Below are 23,252 nucleotides of genomic sequence, written 5' to 3'. Positions count from 1 at the left end.
TGTTCATTATATATCTGGGTTTCACATTAACTACATGTACATGAAAGTACAGTACACATCACTTATGTTTTAGAAATTTCAAGAAAGAAGTCAACAATACAACTGAGAAGAGCGTTATCCCCACTGTATCACCTTTATTGTAAACGAAAGTACATCGGATATTTCAGACATGTTGAAGAATGTGGAAAAATTCAAAGAGCAAGAAAACGGCATAACAGATTCTAATATACAATACATACTGCTAAGTACATAAGAACTACAGTACCTTATTTCAAAGGTTTGCCCAAAGCAGTGGTCACATAACAATGCTATATATGCTAGAAGCATGTCAATGTATTTGCTTAGATTTTATATATGTCTAAACGTGCAACAAATAAATTCTGAAATAGGTGTATAATTTTAAATTCTGAATATAAATGACATATTCTAACATGGATCCATGTCATTGTCCATTTAATCTAATTCCCATATGCGTTCAACCAAAAGAGAAACACTATGACAGATATGGGTCATATTTCGTATATTCTTGATTAGCATATTATCGTTGTAACTTGTAAATATGTCTATAATTTATATATACCTAAAAATAACTGATATATGGATCCATGGCATTGTCCCATCAATCTAGTTCCCATATGCGTTCAAATAATAAAGAAACACTAACATGACAGTTATGAGTCATATTTCGTATATACTCTTAATTAGCATAAGCTAATGCATATAATTGTAATAGAATAAATTGTTACCACCAAGCTGTACATTCTTGTAAAATGACAATCATAGCTTAATAATAATGATCTCTACCTTAGTTTTATTTAGTACAATTGCAAGGCTATTTTCCACACGAGACATTTGCAGGCATGCAGTTCATCGACTATTTCAATGAGGAATTTTATAGCTATGGGCTTAACAAACGTGTTTTCTTGTCCAGTCCATTGTTCGTCCGTTCGTCCGTTGTTCCTTTATCAAGCAATACATCAGTTTCGTCTTACACTGGATCTATTGAAGAGGGAAACAAAGAATAGTTACGTTTTATTTTGTTTACGGAAAGCTATATTAATCTGACACATTTTTGTGGGATGTTTAGTTTTATCAATAAAAATCTAATTATCAAATAACCCTTTGATATATCAGTGCAGATACTTATCATGAAGTATCAACCGTTTTTGACTTTCTATCTTGCAGTAACAAGGCGCCGCCATGTTGGCGTCTCTATGTGCATTTCAATAAATAACAGCTCAAGCGTTTTCCTACATTTTTAAATCTTCCGACCCTTTAATATAACCACCATCCCATGTTTAACAACTCAACAAGAACACTGAAAAGTTTGCCGATAAAACACACAAATGCTGTGCTAACAAGCCGTCGCCATCTTTGTGTCCTCATTTGCATGTCAATAAGTCATAGCCCAAGCTTTTTTACTATCACATGTCTACAATTCAACAAAGAGAAAACGACAAGAACGCTGAATAACTTGCCGATAAAACACACAAATGCTGTGTTAACAAGCCGTCGCCATCTTGGCGTCCTCATTTGCATTTCAATGAGTCATAGCTCAAGCGTTTTTACTATCAAATGTCTACAATTCAACAAAGAGAATACGACAAGAACGCTGAATAGCTTGCCGATAAAACACACAAATGCTGTGTTAACAAGCCGTCGCCATCTTGGCGTCCTCATTTCCATTTCAATGAGTCATAGCCCAAGCTTTTTTACTATCACATGTCTACATTTCAACTAAGAGAATACGACAAGAACGCTGAAAAGCTTGCAGATAAAACACACAAATCCATTGAAATGCAAATAGGGACGCCAATATGGCTTGATTGGTATAGAACGGAAGTGAAAAAGCTCTGTAGGAAACTTGCGGTACTTACTTGTTTGACAGATGTACCTCAAGCGCCTGCCGCATATCCAGCACACCCATTGAAAATCCCTTCCACGGTTCATGTACACACAGTGATTCCGGTGATTGTTCCAACCGTGCCCGTTGTAGAACAGATTGAAGCTTCCCAGGGGTTCCCCATCGCTGTAGACAAAGTTGCCTTCCGATTGGCGGTCATTAAGACCAATCCAGTAATGCCTGTTATTTAGAAAAAAAAGGCCATGAAACTATTAGTATAAGAACATCCATGCCTTTGTTGCCTGCCAGACCTTAAAGGCATCCAGAACATTTTATGATGCTTGAAACTTGAATTGAAAAAACTCCAATTTCTAGTCATTCCTACGCATAGTAAATTTCAATAACACTTTACCATTACATATCGACGTTAAAGGAGCAAAGATACGATGTCGCTGTGTGGTGAGAACCAAGCCCTAATAGACTGATCCTGACTGTCCATCACAATTATAGCGGTTCGACCAATGAGGGAGTGACTGCATGTCCGTCAAATATTGCATTTTTATGTTTTAATTTTGCATTTCTACGTTTTGACGGAGGTGGGCGGGGCCATGGTATTGGTCTATTTACACTAGGCGCGTGAAATTGAAAGATCACCATGTAGTTTAGTTTTGTGACACTTTTGAGCACTTTTGATAAGAAATCCGCACGCAAATGTGGTAAACAGTGGTATTAAAATGTCAATTTCATAAAGATTACAGCAACTAGAATATTTCCAGTTTTCAAGCCTCATAAATGCTCTGGGTGCCTTTAACATCTCGTAAGTGTGTATATAATATACCACATACTATTATATAACAACGGTTCGCAAAAGAGCAAAGAAGGTTATGTTTTAAATTTTCATCAATGTCCGTGCGTCTGTCAGTCTGTCAACACAATAACTCGAGGACTCCTGGATGGATTGTCTTGATATTTGGTATGCGGGCAGGTCTTGATAAGACCTAGGAATTATCACAGTTTGGGCCCCCTAGCGGCTTGTTTCAATACTGCAGCGGTACTGTAGCAGAATTCTTCTGGTTTTGATATCTCGTGTTCCATACTAGCTGTGGTCAAGAGATTCGATTGGTAGATACGTCTTGTGACCTTAGTTTGGGCCCTCTAGCTTTGCTTGTTTGGAACTGCAGCGGGCGTTTCAGTTGCAGACTTTGAAACAGGATAAGTTAAGAGCGGATGAATGATATTTTGACTCGTAGGTAACTTAAATGAAGACCGAGGTAATGGTATATGGATAATGCAAATTAAGACTTGATCTGCATAATTAAGAGATGAAGGACTTAATCACACGGGCAAAACTCAACTGTCTTGTAATGGAAAAAAAATCAAATGTAAATCCTTGTCGATGATTAGCTGTGTCAAACCTTCGCTAAAAATCGTAGGAAGTACACGTGACTGACACGTGATTGACATTTTCTTACCGAACATTTGAAGGAAAGCTACACAAAAAATTGAAAATCCTTCTATGCTATGCTTAATATATTCCAAAGTCAAATTATTACTTCAAGTTGTTTCACATAAGTCTATCATAGTTCAGGGATTTTCCACAGTTTGCAACTTATGCCGTGCTGACGCCTTCTCACCTGATAATTGAATTATATGACGTCAGTGTTTCAAATTGTTCACCTGATAATTCTATCATATGATGTCAGTGTGCTAAAATTCAATCATCAGGTGAAAAATTTGAAACACTGACGTCACATAATTTAATTATCAGGCGAGAAGGCGTTAGCACGGCATTAGTTGCAAACTGTGGAAACTTACCGAAAACTTTATAAATGATTCAGGGAGGTTCTAAGTACTTCTACTTGGAATCGCCTTGAATCATCTGTGAATATTACCTTTTAAAATCAAGGGTCGGTACAGTTGTATGTATTATGTATTTCATATTTCAATCACTTTGTGTATTTAAATATTCAGTTACGTTGTTACTCACTATCGTTAATTTGATACGCATTACTTTAGTCATATCTTATCTTATTTCTGTTACGTTTGTTCAGAAACTGGCTTAAGTTTGTCATTGTCTATGTCTATTTTTATTTAGTTTTTCTGTGGCGCTGTAAAATAAGTCTATGTACTTGAGTGTAGCGCCACTATGTCCATGTCCATGTGTATCTTGTTTTCTTGTTTTCTGAATAAATAAATAAATAAAAAACTGTGGAAAATCCCTGAACTATGACAGACTTATGTGAAACAACTTGAAGTAAGAATTTGACTTTGGAATATATTAAGCATAGCATAGAAGGATTTTCAATTTTTTGTGTAGCTTTCCTTTAAGGAATACCACTTACTGCCTCTGTACGTTGGTCTTCAGGTAGTCGTGGGTGGCCTGGTCCTTCACACAGGCCAGTTTGCCGTTGCTTTTAGCGTCGCAGTCGGTCGCAGCGTCGTCATTATTTTTAGTGGTTGTCGAGGGCCAATAACACTTCCCGTTGAACATTTTGTAGGGAGCTGGGCAACCTGGGAATTAGAAAAAGATAAAACACGCTGCATTGCCGAGGAAGGTCACCAGGGGGCTCAAAATTTAACAATTTGTTTGATGGATTAAGACATTACTACATGTCAAATTTGATAACTGTTACAGTCTATTTATAAATTATTGAGTTATGCCACAAACCGAACTTACCGAAGACAGAATTGTCTAGATGAAGGAAAAGATTTTGCACCAAAAAAAAACATAACTAGGTTTGTTGCCAGAGAAGTAAAGATACTGTTAGAATATTCATTTTCATCTAGTAATGATTAAAAAAACACATTTAGATGTTTGTTATCACTAGAATCTGATTGAAGCTTACGCGTGAGAAATATCATATTTTTGGATTGGAAATAATATCGTATAGCATAGGATTGAAATAGCTCGTTCATACTTCGTACGCATGCGTGGCGACTGGAGTTGTGGGTCATATATCGAATATGAAGGCACCTGAGACATTAACAGAACACGTCTGGACATTGTTATACAAATCGAGACAATGATCGAGACGAAAACTGTTTACAAACAAGGGGCCTTCACCAGTTTGACGTATTACCCACAGTTCCTTTCGCCGCGCATGTGCCCTTTGAAGTGTGCACGAGCTTATAGTAGGGTTGACCTTTATAGTCCCTACTTAAAACATTTAAAACCTTTCTTTTCCTTGAAATGTTTTGCCCAATCTGGAGACATTTTTGGTTAGAGGGAACAGGTAGGGTTTTAGCTTTCCCATTTTGGTTGGACTTTGTTTAGTTTGCCATTTTATTTGGCGTAAGGATAGATGTGAGTTGTTGGGTCATGAGGAGGGATACATCAGAAATCTGGGGTCAAAGGCAGGGTTTCCATGAAACTGGCAGCTTTCCTCGGAGTTTGAGCTGTACAACCCTCTGTTTTCTTTGCATGGCTATCAACTAAACCCTTGTGACTTTCCAGTGTAAAAGAATTTTTAATATTGAAGTTGGGTTAGTACTTTTATGAAGCCTTGTTTCAGTGTATCTTAACATGCTTTCCTATGGGCAGCCATAACTTAAAGGTCAGCCCTGTATAGGTGAGATAGAATGGGAAATGGCACTCACTGAGTTCGCAGTCGGTCCCTGTGTATCCAGCCGTACAGACGCACTCGTAGCTATCCTCACCCGTCGCCAAACATCTGCCGCCATTCTGACACGGGTCCGGAACACAGGGATTCGGTGGCGCTGAAAAGTTCCATGTCAACAATTCAGCATCTGTCTTTAAATTCCTTTCACTCTTTTACATCAAACATGTCGTTTCTCTTGTTATCCCTGCGTCATGACGTTTTCAGACACATTCTAAACACTTTCTTTCTTCATAAGATAAAGATTGAATTGTTGAAAAGCACAATTCAACAGTGGCACCAAGCTTTCGTTATCCTGTTTACTGAAGATGCTACCCACATCCAAACACAAACAAGAATAGCAATGAAAAATTTATGCCATGGCGATGGTGTCTGGGTTGACCTTACTTCATGTAACGAGAGTACAAACGTAGCACTCTCAATCATAATGCTTGTTTAAGGTAAACTGTTCGAAATATGGGTTATGAATTATGAATATAATGTATCATATGTTATAAAAGGTAAATTGTGAAATATGAATAATGTATTAGAAATCATGAAAGGTAAATTATGAAATATGAATCATGAACAATGAACAAGCAGCAATAGTTGCCATTATGCATCTACTCACGAGCAGGGGTTGTTGGCTCGATCAGCGCTACAAGGAAACCAAAAAATCAAAGATTTAAGTGAATATACTTTGTTCTGAATTGTTTACTTTTAGTTGTTTTATTCCGTTGTGATCATTTACTCCAGGAAGATATATCTTTTTTATAAACACAATCAATTTATCTTTGATACTTTTAGTTGCACCGTATATGTAAAGCCCATCGTTGATATGATGTAGTGATATTATGAAAGAAGACCAAACATTTTATGCATGACAAACACTAAGAGAAATTGGAACTTCTTTGCATGAGGAGTGAAGGAAGCAATGCACATTCGAGCTCACCGTCCCAATTTGAACAGAGACGGGGGGCGACACAGGTTATCTGGTACTTACCACCCGTTGCTGAAGTCACGTCTCAGATGGAGCAGTAGTCGGGTCCATCCGAAAATAAAGCTATCTATGATTACCAATACAGATGAATTGCCATGCTATGTAGTGTTCTATATGTCTGTTGTGAAAGTGATCATGACTTACGTAGTTCGCAGATGAAATAGTTCTCTTCGTCACAGTCCACGGGCACCCATTCGCCATTGTCGATCCCAACACAGTCCTTCTTGTTGCTGTTCCACGTGCCGGGTTTCCACGGTTCGAACGGGGGACTGGCCAGAGTGCCATCGCCATGCCTGTAAGGTACGAACAAACCTCGTTACCACTAAACAACCATGCGAAATCACTCTAGCGGTTAGCTAGCCAACTGCAGCTACCGTCCCGTTTTGGGTGCTTTCCATGACACGGTTGGATGTCTGTTTACCTTCGTCAAGAAGGTTATTAACTTCATGAAAAATTGAGGTGTATGTATTTATTGACAGTGAAAACAAGCCATTACACTGGGTCAGCCTAGGCAGCTCTCGCTTGTAACGGGTGACCCACAAAAGTACAGACTAACATACAGCTTGTATACACAACCTACAAAAGACGGAGCAAAAATCGTTATGATATATGTTATGTAAGAATACAATACATAAAAATACATTACAAAATCATAGGAATCAATTACAACCATATATCAATACATCGTGATAATAAAATTTTCTGTTTATGTGTGTGTATGTGTGTGTGTTTCTAGATATTTGTTGTCATCATAACCTAAGAACCTATCAATGGATTGTCATGATATTTTGGTATGTGGGTACGTGCTTGGAAGACGAAGGTCAAAATCGTATTTCTGTGAGTTGTTTAATCAGGCTGGTAAGTCAATAAAAAAATGTACTATTTGTACACAACCAAGTGTTTTACTCCACTAACGTTTTGATGACCGCCTGTCACCATCCTCAGGGCAGTTCTGACTGGTTCACATTGCACTGCAGCATAGGTGTCGCTGCTAATTGATGCAGTCCCAAAACTAAAGTATTTACATGGATATGTCACAATACAGATTGGAATCCAGTAAGATCTGGAATCCTACTAGTACAGATTGGAATTCAAATCTGTACTGTACTGTGACATATACATAAACAAGGACAGTTACAATGCGGTGTTAACAGTGCTATATTTTACTGTATTCAGCCCGACCAATCGAACCTATTGAATCGCATTCGTATCAGACATTTCCCGACAAATCGCTTTCTAACTTGCGTTAACGACTACAAACTCGCCAGTGAGATGGTGGAAGGTGTCAGCTTCAGATTGACAATCTTGGCACTTTGTAAGTGATTGAACGTGCCCGCGATGTAACTTCTAGTTTCCACTACTTTTCTCTAAACGTTAAATCGCGGGCGGATTTAATCACTTCCAAAATGCCAAAATTGTCAATCTGAAAACGTCTTTTGGAAGCTGACACCTTCCACCATATCACTGGCGAGTTTGTTTGGTCAGATGTAGTCGTTAACGCAAGTTAGAAAGTATGAGTTTGAATGCGATTCACGTGGTTCGATTAGTCGGGTGTGTATTCTAGACTGTATTTTACCTCCACACTCCCTCCTCTTTGATGTCGTCAAGTCCTATGATGTCGCATCTGTCTCGTACCGTGATCAGACGAGAGAGGAAGTCGTGTGTTACCGGGTTCTTGTCTATGGCGAGTCTGCCGTACATCCCCGCGGCTTCGCAGGTACTCTCGGCCGCATCATGGGTGCTAGGAGTCTCGAACACCTTGAAACAGCTGGACCCGAGTTGATGCCAGCCATCCTCGCAGTCTAAAATGTATTGAATATTCGTTCGTTTTCTCAACGAAGATATAGGCTTTCCTCCATTCTTTCTTTTCTCCTTTGATTCTTTCTTTCCTCCCTTCATTTTCTTTCCTGCCTTCAATTTCATTTTCTTCCTCCACTCTTTCCTCCTTCATTCTACATTCCTCCTTTTTTCTCCTCCGTTCATTCATTCATTCATTCTTTCCTCCCTTCATTATTTCCTCCATGTTTATTATTTCCTTTCTTTCAATTTCGTCCCTTTTTTCCCTTCTTTTCTTAATCGGAATCCTTTCTATCTGTCCATGTTTTATTCTTACCTTTCTTTCAATTTCGTCCCTTCTTTTTTTTCTTTTCTCAATCGGAATCCTTTCTTTCTGCCTATACCTTCCTCTTACTCTAATAGAAACGACGATATACACTCCTTACTTCCGTACGCCGGTGTAGTAGTCGGCACGTCTAGTAGTTCGCACATCCGTCCGGTGAATCCCGCGGCGCAGTTGCAGGTGAACCCGCCGTTAGACACCGGCACACAGGCGCCACCGTTCAGGCACGGGTTGGGGTTGCACCCGGTATAGTCGTTGGGACCTAATAACATAAACAATCCCCCGTTCATGATCGTAATTCATCGAGCGTGCTTAAAACATATTCAACTCTACGTATTTGTTGATTTTTTTTCTTGCATTTTTAAGATTGATCATTATTGACTAAACCATTTTTATTTCAATAACCGCAGGAAAGGTTTTCAAACAATAAGCCGGTTCTTGGTTTAAACTACGCATGCGCAGCGAGATGCATTGTGGGTAATGTGTTAAAGGTGAAGGCCCTTACCTGTAAACAGTTCTTCTCTAGACCATGCTTGATACATGTCCAGACGTGTTTTGTTTATGTCTCAGGTACCTTTAACTTTGATATCTCGCTTGTCATGCGCACTTTAAATCGTGAACTGGTTTATTGCTAGCCTCTACCAGGCTCCACAGATCGCTGGAATAATCGTAGAAATTGGCCAAATAGACGGATAACATGCCAGAGGAGTTAGTCCGCTATAGAAGTTACCGTTTGCGACCCCGTGGATGGCATATTGGACCCTCTCTCCGTTGCCGACTCCATTAGCATACTATTCACTCTATTTGGCCAATTTCTACTATTTTTCCAGCCATCCGCGGGGCGTAGTAGAGGCTAGCGTATTGCAAGAAGTTATTAATAACTTACAGTGCCCGTACACCCGAACGTCCGTGAGGTATTGCAGCAGTGGCACTCCTCCCACCACGGTGTAGTCGGCGGCAGGGGCGGCCTTACTCACCACGTGCAGACAGCTGGGGGTGGCCCAGTCGGTAAAGTACACGTGCGACTCATCCACGTCTGAGGAAAGGCAAGAAACACAACTCTGACGATAAAACTGCTTCTTGAAAGATGTCTTGACTTCAGATTCAGAGATTCAGCTTTATTACTCTTGGCTTTGGCATGTGACATTTATAAAGATACACGCATGAAGTGCGCCAACAGGTACAGGGCATAAAATCCGTACAAAGTTTGATTACACTTGATCAAAATGCACGATGACACTGTTTTCTAAACAATGATAGCCATGGTAGGGAGACATTGATGCGTAAGATAACTTTTACAAAACACTGCATTGGTCAGCGTAGCACAGGGATTCATTATGGGACCTGCCTAGACCGTACACGTTGGCGCCATGACGCTGCCCCATAGATAGCCATGAATGATAGGTTGCCACAGGGATAATTTATGGGACCTACCTAGACCGTACACGTTGGCGCCATGGCGCTGCCCCATGGATAGCCATGAATGATAGTGTGCCACAGGGATACTTATGGGACCTACCTAGACCGTACACGTTGGCGCCATGACGCTGCCCCATAGATAGCCATGAATGATAGGTTGCCACAGGGATAATTTATGGGACCTACCTAGACCGTACACGTTGGCGCCATGGCGCTGCCCCATGGATAGCCATGAATGATAGTGTGCCACAGGGATACTTATGGGACCTACCTAGACCGTACACGTTGGCGCCATGACGCTGCCCCATAGATAGCCATGAATGATAGTGTACCACAGGGATATCTTATGGGACCTACCTAGACCGTACACGTTGGCGCCATGGCGCTGCCCCATGGATAGCCATGAATGATAGTGTGCCACAGGGATACTTATGGGACCTACCTAGACCGTACACGTTGGCGCCATGGCGCTGCCCCATAGATAGCCATGAATGATAGTGTACCACAGGGATATCTTATGGGACCTACCTAGACCATACATGTTGGTGTCATGACGCTGTCCCATAGATAGCATGAATGATAGTGTACCACAGAGATACTTTATAGGACCTACCTAGACCGTACATGTTGGCGCTGCCCTATAGATGATCAGGAATGATAGTCAGTACTAGTGTACCACAGAGATACTTTATAGGACCTACCTAGACCGTACATGTTGGCGCTGCCCCCCTGGATGGTCAGGAACGACTCCCTGTTACTGCCGTCCATGTCCGACCTCTCAATGACACCGCGTGACCCATCGCCCCAATACACCTTTGCCTCTGTGAAAATAGAGGGGTTGTCAGTAAAACATCCCAGAGAAATGCAAGGTTAAGATGTACAATGTCATCGGTAGCTAGACAATGTACGGACGAGGTCAAGCAAAAAATTAGTTTTTCTCAAGGAAAATCTAAGCAACGCCAAGTTCACCTGCAATTCATTCCAAGTGGTAGAATAGCTACTGCAGTTGAACCTGTTTTCTGATCTTACAGAGTACATAGAAGAGCTTGCTAGCCAACACTAGGACACAAGAATTGCTTCGTTTCACACTTAGACAACTACGTTTATCCGACAAAAAATCTATTATCTCACTTTTCTTGGTACTGAAAATCCTTTGAATGCGAGGTTTGCAAGGAAATGGAGAACTGCGGAAAATCGTAACACGTTGTCGGAAGGACGAAATACTTACCACCGGCATCCACAGCTATGGCGTAGGGCTTGACGAGATTAGTGCTCGCGATGACAGCCAGGCCGCTTCCGTCACGGTTAGCACGGACTACCCTCGGACTGGAGCCGCAGTCGGTCCAAAAGATGAACCTTTGGGACAAAAAATATTTTTTTATGTTTAGCCATACCTAGTATGGCTAAACATATTGTTTTTACTCATGTTTCTTCTTCTTCTTCTTCTTCTTCTTCTTCTTCTTCTTCTCCTCCTGTCAAATCTTCAAATCGATTCATCTCTGTCATTTTTTGACCAAATGACCTGAAATTTGGTACAGAGGTAATGTAGGCAAAAACCAATGTGCGTTCTTTTCCGTTTTTTGATATTAACCTTGAAAGTGATTTTATTGAGGTTTTTAGGCTATTTTTAGCATATCTTGGCCTCCTGCGCCCTGGTATTTCAACCGAATGACCTGAAATTTGCTGTATATGTGGCTTGAACAAATATTTAAAGGACTACATTCCCATTTTTGGCATACATATATTCAAAACGATTTATTTTGGGGTTTCTTGACAATATTTGCCACTTCTGTCACTTTCAATACTACATATGACCTAAAGGTCATTGACCCCAAGTGCCTTGCACCTGGCCTTGCATGCCTGTGAGCCTTGCGACCACCTGATTGGTCAATTGGGTTAATCTAATTATCTTGCATTCCTGGCGCAGGTGTGCTAGTATTCATGCCAAATATGGTATGGGAATTCCTAGGACATGTGATTACATGGCTTTGTTCACTCTTTTTTTAACAAAGATACACATCTCCAGTTCCTATGTATTAAACCAAAATAATGTGAAATCTGGTATGTGTCTGCCTTGGTCATGTACACAGGCCCTCATTCAAATGTTTGGCATACAGCCTTTCAAAACGATTTTTTAAACAAAGAATTTTTTCGTTTCGTTATTTTCAACCCAAAGTACATTCAAACAAAGGGGTGTCACATTTTCATATTTCACCCATACTATCGCTGAAATATGTTGTTTTTGGTCATTTCCTTCTTCTCCTGTCAAATCTTCATATGTATACTATGGAAAACTTCATTCTTCCCTGGGGTTGATTTTAATTCAATTTTGAACTGGGTTGATTATGCGCAAGAGTGTAATTTTCAGCAGATATTTTTCGACTGGTTTACATGGAAATGCACGGAATATATCCATTCTTGCAAGGGGAGGATTCTTTAATTATTTCTTTCAATTTTGAGCTGGAATGATTATGAAAAAGTCCATTTGTTAGCAGAAGTGTATTTGTTAATCAATAAGTGGATATGGTTGTGGACTGGTCCATATTGTGTTGAGGTGCTACTGGAAGACTCAAATTTGGACTGGGGTGATTCATTTTTTTAGTGCAAGTATTTTAGAATGGTCCATTGTTATTTTGGGAGAGTCCATTTTTTGCATGGCGAGGAGTATGGCTAAACATGCTGTATTTGCTCGCAAATGTTGCCTTTCTAGTTGTCTGTTTGTGTTTTCAATATTGGGAGTCGAAATTGGTAGTGCAGTTTTGTTCCTTCAATGCATTAGATCTGTCACGTCGATGAAGGTTAGACGCCCAGATAATAAGATACGCAAGAAAATAGTTACTCAGGAAACTGGATAGTTTTTGGAAACGATCTGACGTTTCACTCAGTCACTGGCGAAAAGTATTGGATACTACCTGATCCGGCTGGTCGTTTCCCATATCTATCCAGTTGCTTGAGTAATTATTGTTTTATTGCGCATTAGATCTGTCAACTTCAGAGGAACAGGTTTCTGTGTGTGAACGTGCCTGCGGTAGTGGCTGTTCCAGCGTCATTAATGCAAATCTGTGCACCCGACTGTAAACTATCCACCTGACTGATCAATTGTTAATCTGTGAAGTACAAACTGCCGCTTTGCAGAATCTAGAGGGTTAAACATTCGTATGACCGCTAGGGGCGTGATTTCAACCAGACTAGACCGATTGTCCGTGCCAAGAACCGGTTTAATTTTCTGACTACGTTTCAAGGCTGCCGTGACGCGACGTGACGTCACATTGGTGGGCGGAGTTACACGGGTCTGGTTTATCTACTGGGCAACTGTGTTGCCCGGAGCGGTATGACATCATTTCTAAGAAAGGGGCGTGGACTACACGTGTGCGCGCTGTGATTGGATGAGCGCTAGACAATAGACCGCATGACGTATGGGGAATACCAAGAAAAAGTGGCCCTTGGGAGTTCCCCCTTCTCCTCCCAACATATCTAGATATTTTCAGACCTCTATAATTGATGGTTCTAAATTGATTCGGAGTTAACCTGTATTGATTTGTACTGTAAAACATAAGTTTAACATTTAACACACTGAATACTGTCAGTTGTGCCATTTTTCAAATGTCTGTCGCTAGAATCATGTCGCTGGGAACGTGAGGTCAATAATGGGTCAATCAGAAACGCCCCCTTTCTTCCAAATAAGGTAACTTCACGCTGGTAGGTGCCACTGCGCATGCGTATATCTGACGGGTTGCAAAATGGCGGTCAAACCGGTTCAACAACAAAATGGCGGACCTACCCGCGCAGCGAGTCGGTGGCGATGGCACACGGGCGAGACTGGGCGGTCCCCGGCACGACTGTAGCGCGGCTCCCGCCGTCCAGGTCCGAGGACTCGATCTTGTTTCCGATGGCGTCGGTGACGAAGAGCTGGCTGCTGACGTGGTCGATGGCAATGCCGTAGGGTTCTGGACATGTTTGAAGGGATAATTATACAAATGACACAACAGAACCGATAGTTATAACTTAAAGACCGAACTACAACAATAGCAAGAGTCCTGATATTTTTCGAGGGGAGATTTACCACCATTGTCTGCGAAACAAAGAATAGCTTTGACTATGTTTAAATGGATTTTCAGCTATATATAATTATTCCTCTCTCTCTCTCTCTCTCTCTCTCTCTCTCTCTCTTTCTATCTCTCTTTCTTCCTTTCTATCTCTCTTTCTTTCTTTCAAATTCGTCTTATCTTTCTCTTCACCTCAAATGAATTAAAGCGGCTATTCGTTTTGTGAATCGGATACATTTCTTGCCTTTCTCTATTTCTATCTTTTATTACTCATCCGTCCATTCATCGTCTTTTTTCTTTCTTCTTTCTTTTTATTTCTTTCTTTTTATTTCTTTCTTTTTTATTTATTTATTTATTTATTTCTTCCTTACCTTGTAGCCCGCTATTGGTGATGAGCTCTATGGTGCCTGACCCGTTCCTGTGTTCACTCTCCACACTGCCTGCCACCGGGCTGGTCCATATGTTCGTCCAGTAGACCTGATTTTCGTCTGGATCGAAATCGTTTGCCCAGGGCTGTAAGTGACACAAAATCAACAGTGTTTAATGGGCTCGAAATAGTGGATGGATGTGTACCTGTGTGCACCCAAAATTGGACCTGTGCACCTCATTTCTGACTGTGGGTGCACACCTAGATTATAGGACAACGGTTCTCTTGTATACTATTATAATCATTTCTAAATATCGTAAATAGCCTTAGAAATGTTTTAGGATTGAGGAAATTTTTTTATAAAGTTTAAACCAAGTTCGAAATGTTTACAAAGTATAAACTATGTATTAGAAATACTTGCAAACCGTTCAAATTAATTCTAAACAATGGAAAAAAAACATCCGTGCGGTGACTTGGAATGGACTCTAACATACAGAATATTGTTGAAATGTAAGTATCAGAAAAGGCAATATAACCTTTTGTTGTGCTTAATTTGATGTATTGCTTGGTTGAAATTTTGAAATCTGGATAAAATTACAGATTGAAGTTCTTAAGAGAGACAGTAGCGTCAAACTTATGTTTTGGTGACATTCAACTTAATTTCATGTGGTGCACCCAATTTCTTTTCTGTGCACCTAATCATTTTGGTTGGGTGCACCAGTGCACCTATTCCCTAAAATGAATTCCGAGCCCTGGACTATTTTGGTGAGTTTCCATGCCCACGTAACATTGATTTTCCTTTTGGACAGACAAGGACAATGTGACACTGTACTACAAGTTTTATAACTTATTTTAACAGTGCCAGATACAGATCTAGAGAACAATGAGCTTGATACGGTAAATGTAGTTGCATAGCCTTTTTGAGGGCAAGTTTGGGTTGTTATCTTTCCACCGCCTTTTTTTACCTCCCCAACTTAATTCAGGTACCCATTTTTACACCTGGGTGGAATGAGGAAAGTCACAACATTTCAGACATACACACGAAGACAGTGGTTATTTCGCTTGCATATGTCACACAGAATTATCAATTCAGACTATCCCTCCCTTATAGCATAATGTCAAAATTTAAACACCCCAAAACGACTGTGAGTTTGATAGTCTTGAGTTGTTGGGCAGGGTATATTAGTATCCCATATGTCCTAATCAATTCAAATTATTTTGCTTTGCTTTGCTTTGCTTTGAAAGGCTTACGATATGAAATATCTCAGGATACATGTCTAAGACTATGGTGTGGCATTCAATTGTTCAATCATGCATCCCTCTCGTAAAGTCATCCCACTACTGACACCAGTTTTAGAGAATGATATGTTCCGTACAATACAAATGCCTAATGTGCCTAGTTTTGTTTCGCACCGACGCATGTATTGCATTACATATATGTTGTTGGTATTACATAGATACATATAACTTCATTGCATGCACAACAATTGTACAAGGTACAAAGTATGGCATCTACTGGTACATGTACTTAACTACTAATCTACCTGATACAAGAGTGTATAGTACGGGATCATGAGCTTATATGGTTGATCTACATGACTATGACGTTACAAAATACCTTATGGTTCATATCGTAGACGATGGTGTGATAGTTGAACATCTCTCCGGTGAAGTTCACGTGCAAGACGTGTCGGGTCCCTCCCCAGGCGTGGTGGGGGTCCGTGATGAACAACGTCTTGAAGTTCGCGCAGTCGTCCGAGCTGTCGGAACGGTCGATGGGCGGGATGGAAGCGTCCGACACGTCGAACCGAGGAGTCGCTGGAGACGTGATATCGATGTTGTTTCCCGCCTGCCGCTTGACCAAAACCTTTGCCTCTATATTTGTGTATAGAAATAACTCGTCTTAAAGGAGTCCTATATGGGGTATCCCTGTGGTGTAGTGGTCTGCGCCTACTGCCTCTCACCACATCTGGTTCAAATTACTTGGACCAGAAGGACTGGGGTTCAAGCCCCAGGTAGGACACCTCTGGACAAGAGGCGCATTGAGTCATACCAAAGACTTTATAAAAATGGTACATACTTCTGGAACAGTAGTTAAAGTTAAACACACTTCACTTCCAGTGGACTAGCCCCCTGCTACAGTGATTGTACCACAGTGTGGCCCAGGGCTATGAAACGGAGATGGGCACCGCCCTATACATCAATAATGGTGTGGGTGGATTTTAACTTTAACTAAAGGAGTCCTAAACTCCAGAGGGGAGAGTTAGTCTCGAATAAATTTTAGGAAGTAAAAATGAATGCTTGTTACAGTATACCCACTTGTAGCGTGCGCCTCAAAAAGCATTCAGTATTCTTCTAAATTCCCCATGTGACCCTATATTTCTTTTTTAATCAAATCAAACATGGCTGAATACGATGCACCTAACAATGTTTGACAAAAGTTAGGTTACAAAAAGAATTTCAGGGGCGATAATAAAAATTCGTCTTGTTATGTGTTCTTTTATATCTTATTAACAACTGGCCTTCTTGCTGTGCTTATCGTCCCTCATTTATGCCAATGATATTCAAGATAGGGAATACATGGGTAGGGTCTGCATTTTATTGCCCTAATATTGCGTTTGTTGCCTTTAAGTCAGAACTCCTGAGCAAACCAGCTGGAGGAAGTGATTTTGCCAAGCTACAATGTGTGACGTCGCACGTAAAAACAATCGTAATCATGGAGTAAAAACAGGACACACGAATCATAAAGCATTTCTAAATACTATCATGTGGCATGTCACAGGTGTTTACGTTATTAAATGCCAATCTAAATCAATAATCGAAGATATACATATAAGCTTTATACGCAAAAGGTGGAGATTTTGTTACGCGGACTATTGCTACGACAAGGAAGTGATTATTCACTTGACTAAGCACAAGGTAGCACAACGAAGGTTAATCTTAGTCTCTTCTCCTTGAAGCATGTTTCAATATTGTTTACAGCCGATACAACATACGGAGGATAGGAAAACAAAACCATAAACAAACAAACAAAACAAAGAAACGGTCTGAAGAATTAGCAATTACAAAAGACTCACCAACACAAAATGGCGACAAAAGTTGGAACGTCACCAACAAGACCAGAGACTTGAGGGCGGCCATGTCTGCAAGAAATCGGGTTCAAAAAGACGTTTTAATACAGATATTCAAAATGATAAACATTGAGGTGATCATTTCGGGGGGAGAAAAAGTAAAAATTGAGTAAAACTGGTATGTGCTAATTCTTTATAACACAACTTGACACTATCGCTACAAAGAAATTCATTGTTCTTATGTTCTATGCGACATTCCGATGTAACAAGACCCAGTGACACCTATGTTTTGATTTTTAAGAAACTTCCATCGGTGCAAACAACCACAGTGTAGCTTAGCTACGGTCTACTTTTACGAATACTAGAGACAGAAAAACATAACCAGGTTGTCACCTTTCAATTCAAACTAGGACACGTCCAAAATCGGTTTCAATTGTGCAAATACGAAATGACAATACTGCGACATTTCAAAACTTACCGATAGTTGAGCACACGTCCGTAGCTTGTCTGAAAGTCGACTTCTTCGTCTGACTTTGAGCTCTGCTTTTTCGCAAAACTGTGACAAGCTATGTCCTGACGGAATTCTTTCAGTTGTCGCCAGAGAAAAATTGTCCCGCCGTTTCTTATGTCATGGCACACTGTCCGGGCCCCACAAGGAAACGACCCTCAAAAAATAGGTCGTCTTTTGGGGGCGTGTTTAAAACATTATGACAACCTATAATTATCTGTATTCTAGGTGACGTCGAAGGTCAAAAGAGCATCATGAAGTGTGATGACTCCGCCCACTTTATGCAAATGATTTGACCTGAAGGAGGCGAACATCGCTCTTGTTGTTCTGAACAGCCCTCGGGACAACATATTCAACTTCATTTTTTAAGTCTAGATCTAAGCAAATATTAGCTACCATACGCAACCGGTAAATATCCGAAGGGCTTAAAAGCAATTTTTTCCTAATTTTGTGAAGTCTACATCCTGTAAAGTCATGAAATATCATTTTAGAAAGTGTGAGTTTTCGTCAACAAGTTGCACAATCATGTCGGTTAACCTGGTCTATTTAGTTAGCATAATCGGTGGAAAAGATTGTCACCTCGGGCGACACACCTTCCCTTTCATTGACTAGAAGAACAATAGAAGGGGAACAACCTTTCACTTACCAAGACACATACACCTCATCAGCTATTTCGAGATACGTGACTCAAACCAGTACTCGGACCCAAAAATTCAACATAGGGAGATTTCCTTCTTATAAACTTAAGATAAATGTACTTTGATCATGAATAGTAAAGAGAAATCTATATTCTTTACAGCCTTCGATAAACCAACTCTAACTAATCATACAGCCTCCTACATTTATACCAAGAAGCGAGGGGAAGTCAAACGTACTAGAGTATACCAGATGTTTATATATGCACATGTGAATATGTATATTGTTATATGTGCTTAGCCCAGTGGGGCAATGTACAATAGATTAAAGATCTTCATTCATTTATTGATGTGTACTTTTTACAATGAAACTAGATACTAGTAGATATTGTTTAAGATTTCAGATTAATCGGCCAACCCTACCAAGGGAATGACACGATGGCACGTGTAAACCATGTGCATTCAATCGAAGAAAATTATGTCCAAGCGATAAAACGTTTCTATATGAAACACTGACTTTTGAAATGGACAACTAACATGGATGTGATTAAACATTGCTGCAATATGTCTCTCTAGGCGTTGTCAAAATGTGCGTCTGATACAACTACTTTCAGGGTCGTGTCACATGTTGAAAGCTATGTTAGTATGTACCCTGTCAATGCCTAGTCTGCAGTTCCTGTTGAGACCGCTAGTTGGATTGTCGGATTGAAAAAACCGTCGCTCATTCTCGAGAATGGAAAAATTGCACAAGGTTCGCAAAACGAGTTGAGACAAATTTCTCCATAAATCCTTTTAAAAGAAAAACATGGCCGTTAATTAATGTTAGGAGCTTCATATGGTATATATCATAATTTCGCTCTTTCAAAATGCTTGTCGGCACGGTTTCTAACCCGAGACAGTTACTTTCTTTTTTCGATGATTCTTTTATACATTTTTATTCATCGTAAATTTGTAATGACCTGTTGCTTTGTATGCGTTTTTGTTTCTTGTCAGCCCTCCCAAAAAAGTTATGAATCACTCGGATATGGTATCGACAGGTCAGCGATATGGCGAAGACCGTTTAAGATGGCGATGATCGTTTGAAATGGCGACAGCCGTTTAAAATGGCGACGATCGTTTCAAAGACGACAGCCCTGCGCCGACATTGGTTGGGAGTGTTCGGGAGCAACGTCGTGAATGTGTGACAGGGGCTTAAGTTAGGCAAAGTCTTCCATCGGGAAATGGTGGGAATGCATGCCTGGATCCTAGTTCATTTGATTGACAGCAAGCGTTGCCAGGCCTGTCCAATGAAACATCAAGACTCCGAAATGCAACACTGCATACCCTATTTTATTGGTCGAACCGCTATTTTGATTGACAGTCTGCATCGGTCTATTACCCATTCCTCAGACGAACTGTCAATCAAAGATGATGAACTTAATACTAATAATAAACTTTGATCGAAAGAGATGACAGACTTCACCCCCTTACCCACACTGCATTAATTGCAGTCCTTCAAGTCCCACAAACAAGCATGACAGCACTGAGCATATATGCATATATACATACAGACATACAGACATACAGACAAACAGACAGACGGACAGACATACAGACAGATAGACAGAGACAGACAGAGACAGACAGACAGACGGACAGACAGACGGACGGACATACATACAGACAAACAGGTGGACAGACAGACGGACAGACAGACGGACGGACATACCGACAGACAGACAGACAGACACAGACACAGACAGACAGGTGGACAGACAGACAGACAAACAGGCGGACAGACAGACAGACGGACATACATACATACATACATACATACATACATACAGTCAGACAGACAGACAGGCAGGCAGGCATATATACATACATGCATACATACATACAGACAGACAGACAGACATACAGAGAGACTGACAGACAGACAAAGGTAAAACAATTTGCTCCCTTGTGGCGAAATAAATAAAGACATAGAGAAACGTTTACGGATCAGTGAGCTATAGATAAATTACTGGTGATATAAAAGGATATCGAAAAGCATCCTTTTGCGTTACCTAATATCCATGTGCTTATATGACTTTATACACTTTACCGATACGGTCACGACTACAATAATACGACCGCTTTTGCACGGGAATTCGGCTGTGCCATGGCTATATATACCATCGCATCGGAATGTAATGACACCGCATGAGAATGTAGGAGTCATCTGTTTTTGACATGTCTGCGTTCACGTTTGCTGGGCACCACGGCAAAAATTGGGTCAATGCGTCGGAGAAAGGGCGTTGACCCAGATTTCCAAGCAGATGCGTGGTTCCGACTCTTTTTTGTGTGTCTAGATTTTGTCTGTGTTTTCATTTTAAAGGATACCCAAGCAATATTACGGCCCGAAATTGTTTATTTTGAAGGTCAATTCATTTAGTCATTTCTATACATGATTGATTTAAACAACGCTATCACAATGTATAGCGACGTCCATCATGCAAAAATACGACGCCGTTGTGATGTGAGAACTCGCTGAAAATCATTGCCGGGGTTTTTGTAGGCTCGCGAAACTAAGGGAATCATCGTACGGCACGATTTTGCGCGGTTTTAAAATGCTCAAAGTGTGAAGTTATTACGCAAATGTGGTTAACAGTGTGATACATGTCACTACCATTAAGATTTCAGCATTTTTTTATTTCCACATTTTGGGCCCTAATATTACTCTGGTTGCCTTTAATTACTCACCGTCAAAATCAAAACCAAGATATTAAAAAAGGAAATATTGCTGCTTGGATATTATGTCAACCATTCCGGGCTACCGTACGTGGCGTTTATAAATCCTAATTTGTATAAACCGTGACGATGATATGATTGATATTTTCTGTATCATGTCAGTTAGTACGGAAGAAATATACGACCAAACTGTCGAACGTTGTCAACATAAATCTACCGTTGCGAACAAGAGGTAAATATTGCCCAGTGTTCTCCTGTTTGCTTCTAAATTTCTACCCTTTTTTGACACAGATATATCAATTTGCAGACGTCACCATAGTTCCAGACAGCCATCTATGTGAGAATTGATCGTTTTCGATAGAAATGGGTACAAAGTGCGCGATAGGTCAAGGTTTACGACCTAGTATTGCCGAAAAAGGGGCCTAAAATAGATTTGACAACGCAAGAAAGTAGGTCACTATGTACGCTTAACGTGTGATTTTTGTGCGCAACTAGAAAAGTAAAAAGAAATACATTTTCATTTGAACATAAAACACGTACCATGATATGGCAATGACTTTTATAACATATCTATCAACTGCAAAGCGAAATATATATCAACAAAAAGAAAAACAACGCGGCGGCGCGCACTTGTATCTAAATTCTATTCGGTCACGATGTCATACGCGTTGACCTAAATAGCTAACATTGTGACCAGCGCTATAAAAAAGCTGGACACACGATTTTGCGCTGTCACTAGCTTACTGGCAAGCGGCATTAGTAGCGGCGTTCGCTTTAAGCTTCAGGCCACACATAGAAACAGAAAGCGCTTTATCAAAAAAGTAAGTCATCATCGTTATCATTATCATTTTCTTACAGTTTTTGTCTCCTTGTAGTGAATTAATGATATAGGGATTCTCTATCTCATTAATTCACAAGATAGAGATTCAGAAGAAGAATTCGTGAGTCTCTGTCTAGTGAATTAAGAACATAGAGGGTCGCTATCTCATTAATTCACTTGAAAAAGTATTCGTGAGTACTAGTATCTAAATAGCAGCTTTTTATCAAGATATTTGTACCAAAATGACTTATCGCCAGTTTCCCTACTTATCACGTTTTTTAAATTGAATTTATTATCAGAACTAAATAGATGTAACAAATATTCAAGTCTAGTTTTTTTACTTCAACTCTAGAACATAATTCTACTTCTAGAATCTAGCAATGGTTTTAACATTGGTGCATCGGAATGAGAGAGATATCTTTCAGCGTGTTAACTAATTGATAGATAAGGATAATTGATAAGATATTGAATGCCTGTGATTGTTTGAATTCTGTGTAAACTATGTGTGTAATGACAGGGAGACTTAACGAGGTAAAGAGTGATGGATAAATATTTTGCTGCTGTGCATGATAACGGGATTCTTCCTGCCTTGTTCATACAAATTATTATGGCGCTAAAGAATTCATAACTGAAATATTCTAACCTTCTCCCTGCTGCCTAAATTGGGTGCTAAACAGCTATTTAAGTTAACCCTTGTCCTGCTGAATTTCTAGAGCAAAAATATACCCCCACTGCTGAAGTGCCCAGACAGCTTTAAAACAAAGGGTTCTAGTTTGATATTGCTCATTTTTAGTTACTTCGCTTTACAACAACCGTGTGGATGCAACATACGCATTCTAGAAATACCCTCATTCTAGAAATACCCTCAACCCGACAATTGTCAGGGCTAACATACAGAACAGGCATGTGAAAAACCGACAATTATCGGGCTCAGCAGGACCAGGGTTTTAACATCATTTGAAATGTAGAAATATGTTTAACATTGATGATGTTCTAACTGTCTTTCTTTCTTTTTCTCTCTCTCTCTCTCTCTCTCTCTCTCTCTCTCTCTCTCTCTCTCTCTCTCTCTCCCTCTCTCTCTCTCTCTCTCTCTCTCTCTCTCTCTCTCTCCCTCTC

General features: G+C 40.2%; 1 protein-coding gene across 1 annotated transcript; it reads right to left on the bottom strand.

Moving 5' to 3' along the window:
* Window positions 1-114: 114 nt before the first annotated feature.
* On the bottom strand, window positions 115-18,138 carry LOC136438054 (pro-epidermal growth factor-like). The gene is made up of 16 exons (XM_066432717.1): window positions 17,940-18,138; window positions 17,468-17,533; window positions 16,009-16,265; window positions 14,395-14,536; window positions 13,759-13,924; window positions 11,206-11,333; window positions 10,679-10,798; window positions 9,445-9,594; window positions 8,662-8,820; window positions 8,016-8,241; window positions 6,584-6,732; window positions 6,071-6,097; window positions 5,441-5,560; window positions 4,186-4,354; window positions 1,878-2,083; window positions 115-999 (listed from the first exon to the last, which is right to left on the bottom strand). Exons 2-16 carry the CDS (start codon window positions 17,529-17,531, stop codon window positions 989-991), a joined length of 2,094 nt encoding a protein of 697 aa, XP_066288814.1. The 5' UTR covers window positions 17,532-17,533; window positions 17,940-18,138; the 3' UTR covers window positions 115-988.
* Window positions 18,139-23,252: the final 5,114 nt, after the last annotated feature.

Source organism: Branchiostoma lanceolatum, chromosome 7 (genome assembly GCF_035083965.1).
Source record: "Branchiostoma lanceolatum isolate klBraLanc5 chromosome 7, klBraLanc5.hap2, whole genome shotgun sequence".
NCBI lineage: Eukaryota > Metazoa > Chordata > Leptocardii > Amphioxiformes > Branchiostomatidae > Branchiostoma > Branchiostoma lanceolatum.
The sequence above is the reverse complement of the archived record's forward strand: the minus strand, read 5'-3'. Positions and strand labels throughout refer to the sequence as shown.

Excerpts from the sequence above, each read along its gene's own strand:
- LOC136438054 (XM_066432717.1), bottom strand. The coding sequence starts at position 17,531 with ATGGCCGCCCTCAAGTCTCTGGTCTTGTTGGTGACGTTCCAACTTTTG. Across the intron at positions 10,799-11,205 it reads CATAGCTGTGGATGCCGGTG|AGGCAAAGGTGTATTGGGGC; the intron begins GTAAGTATTTCG and ends CTATTTTCACAG. Across the intron at positions 5,561-6,070 it reads CGAGCCAACAACCCCTGCTC|CGCCACCGAATCCCTGTGTT; the intron begins GTGAGTAGATGC and ends GGAACTTTTCAG.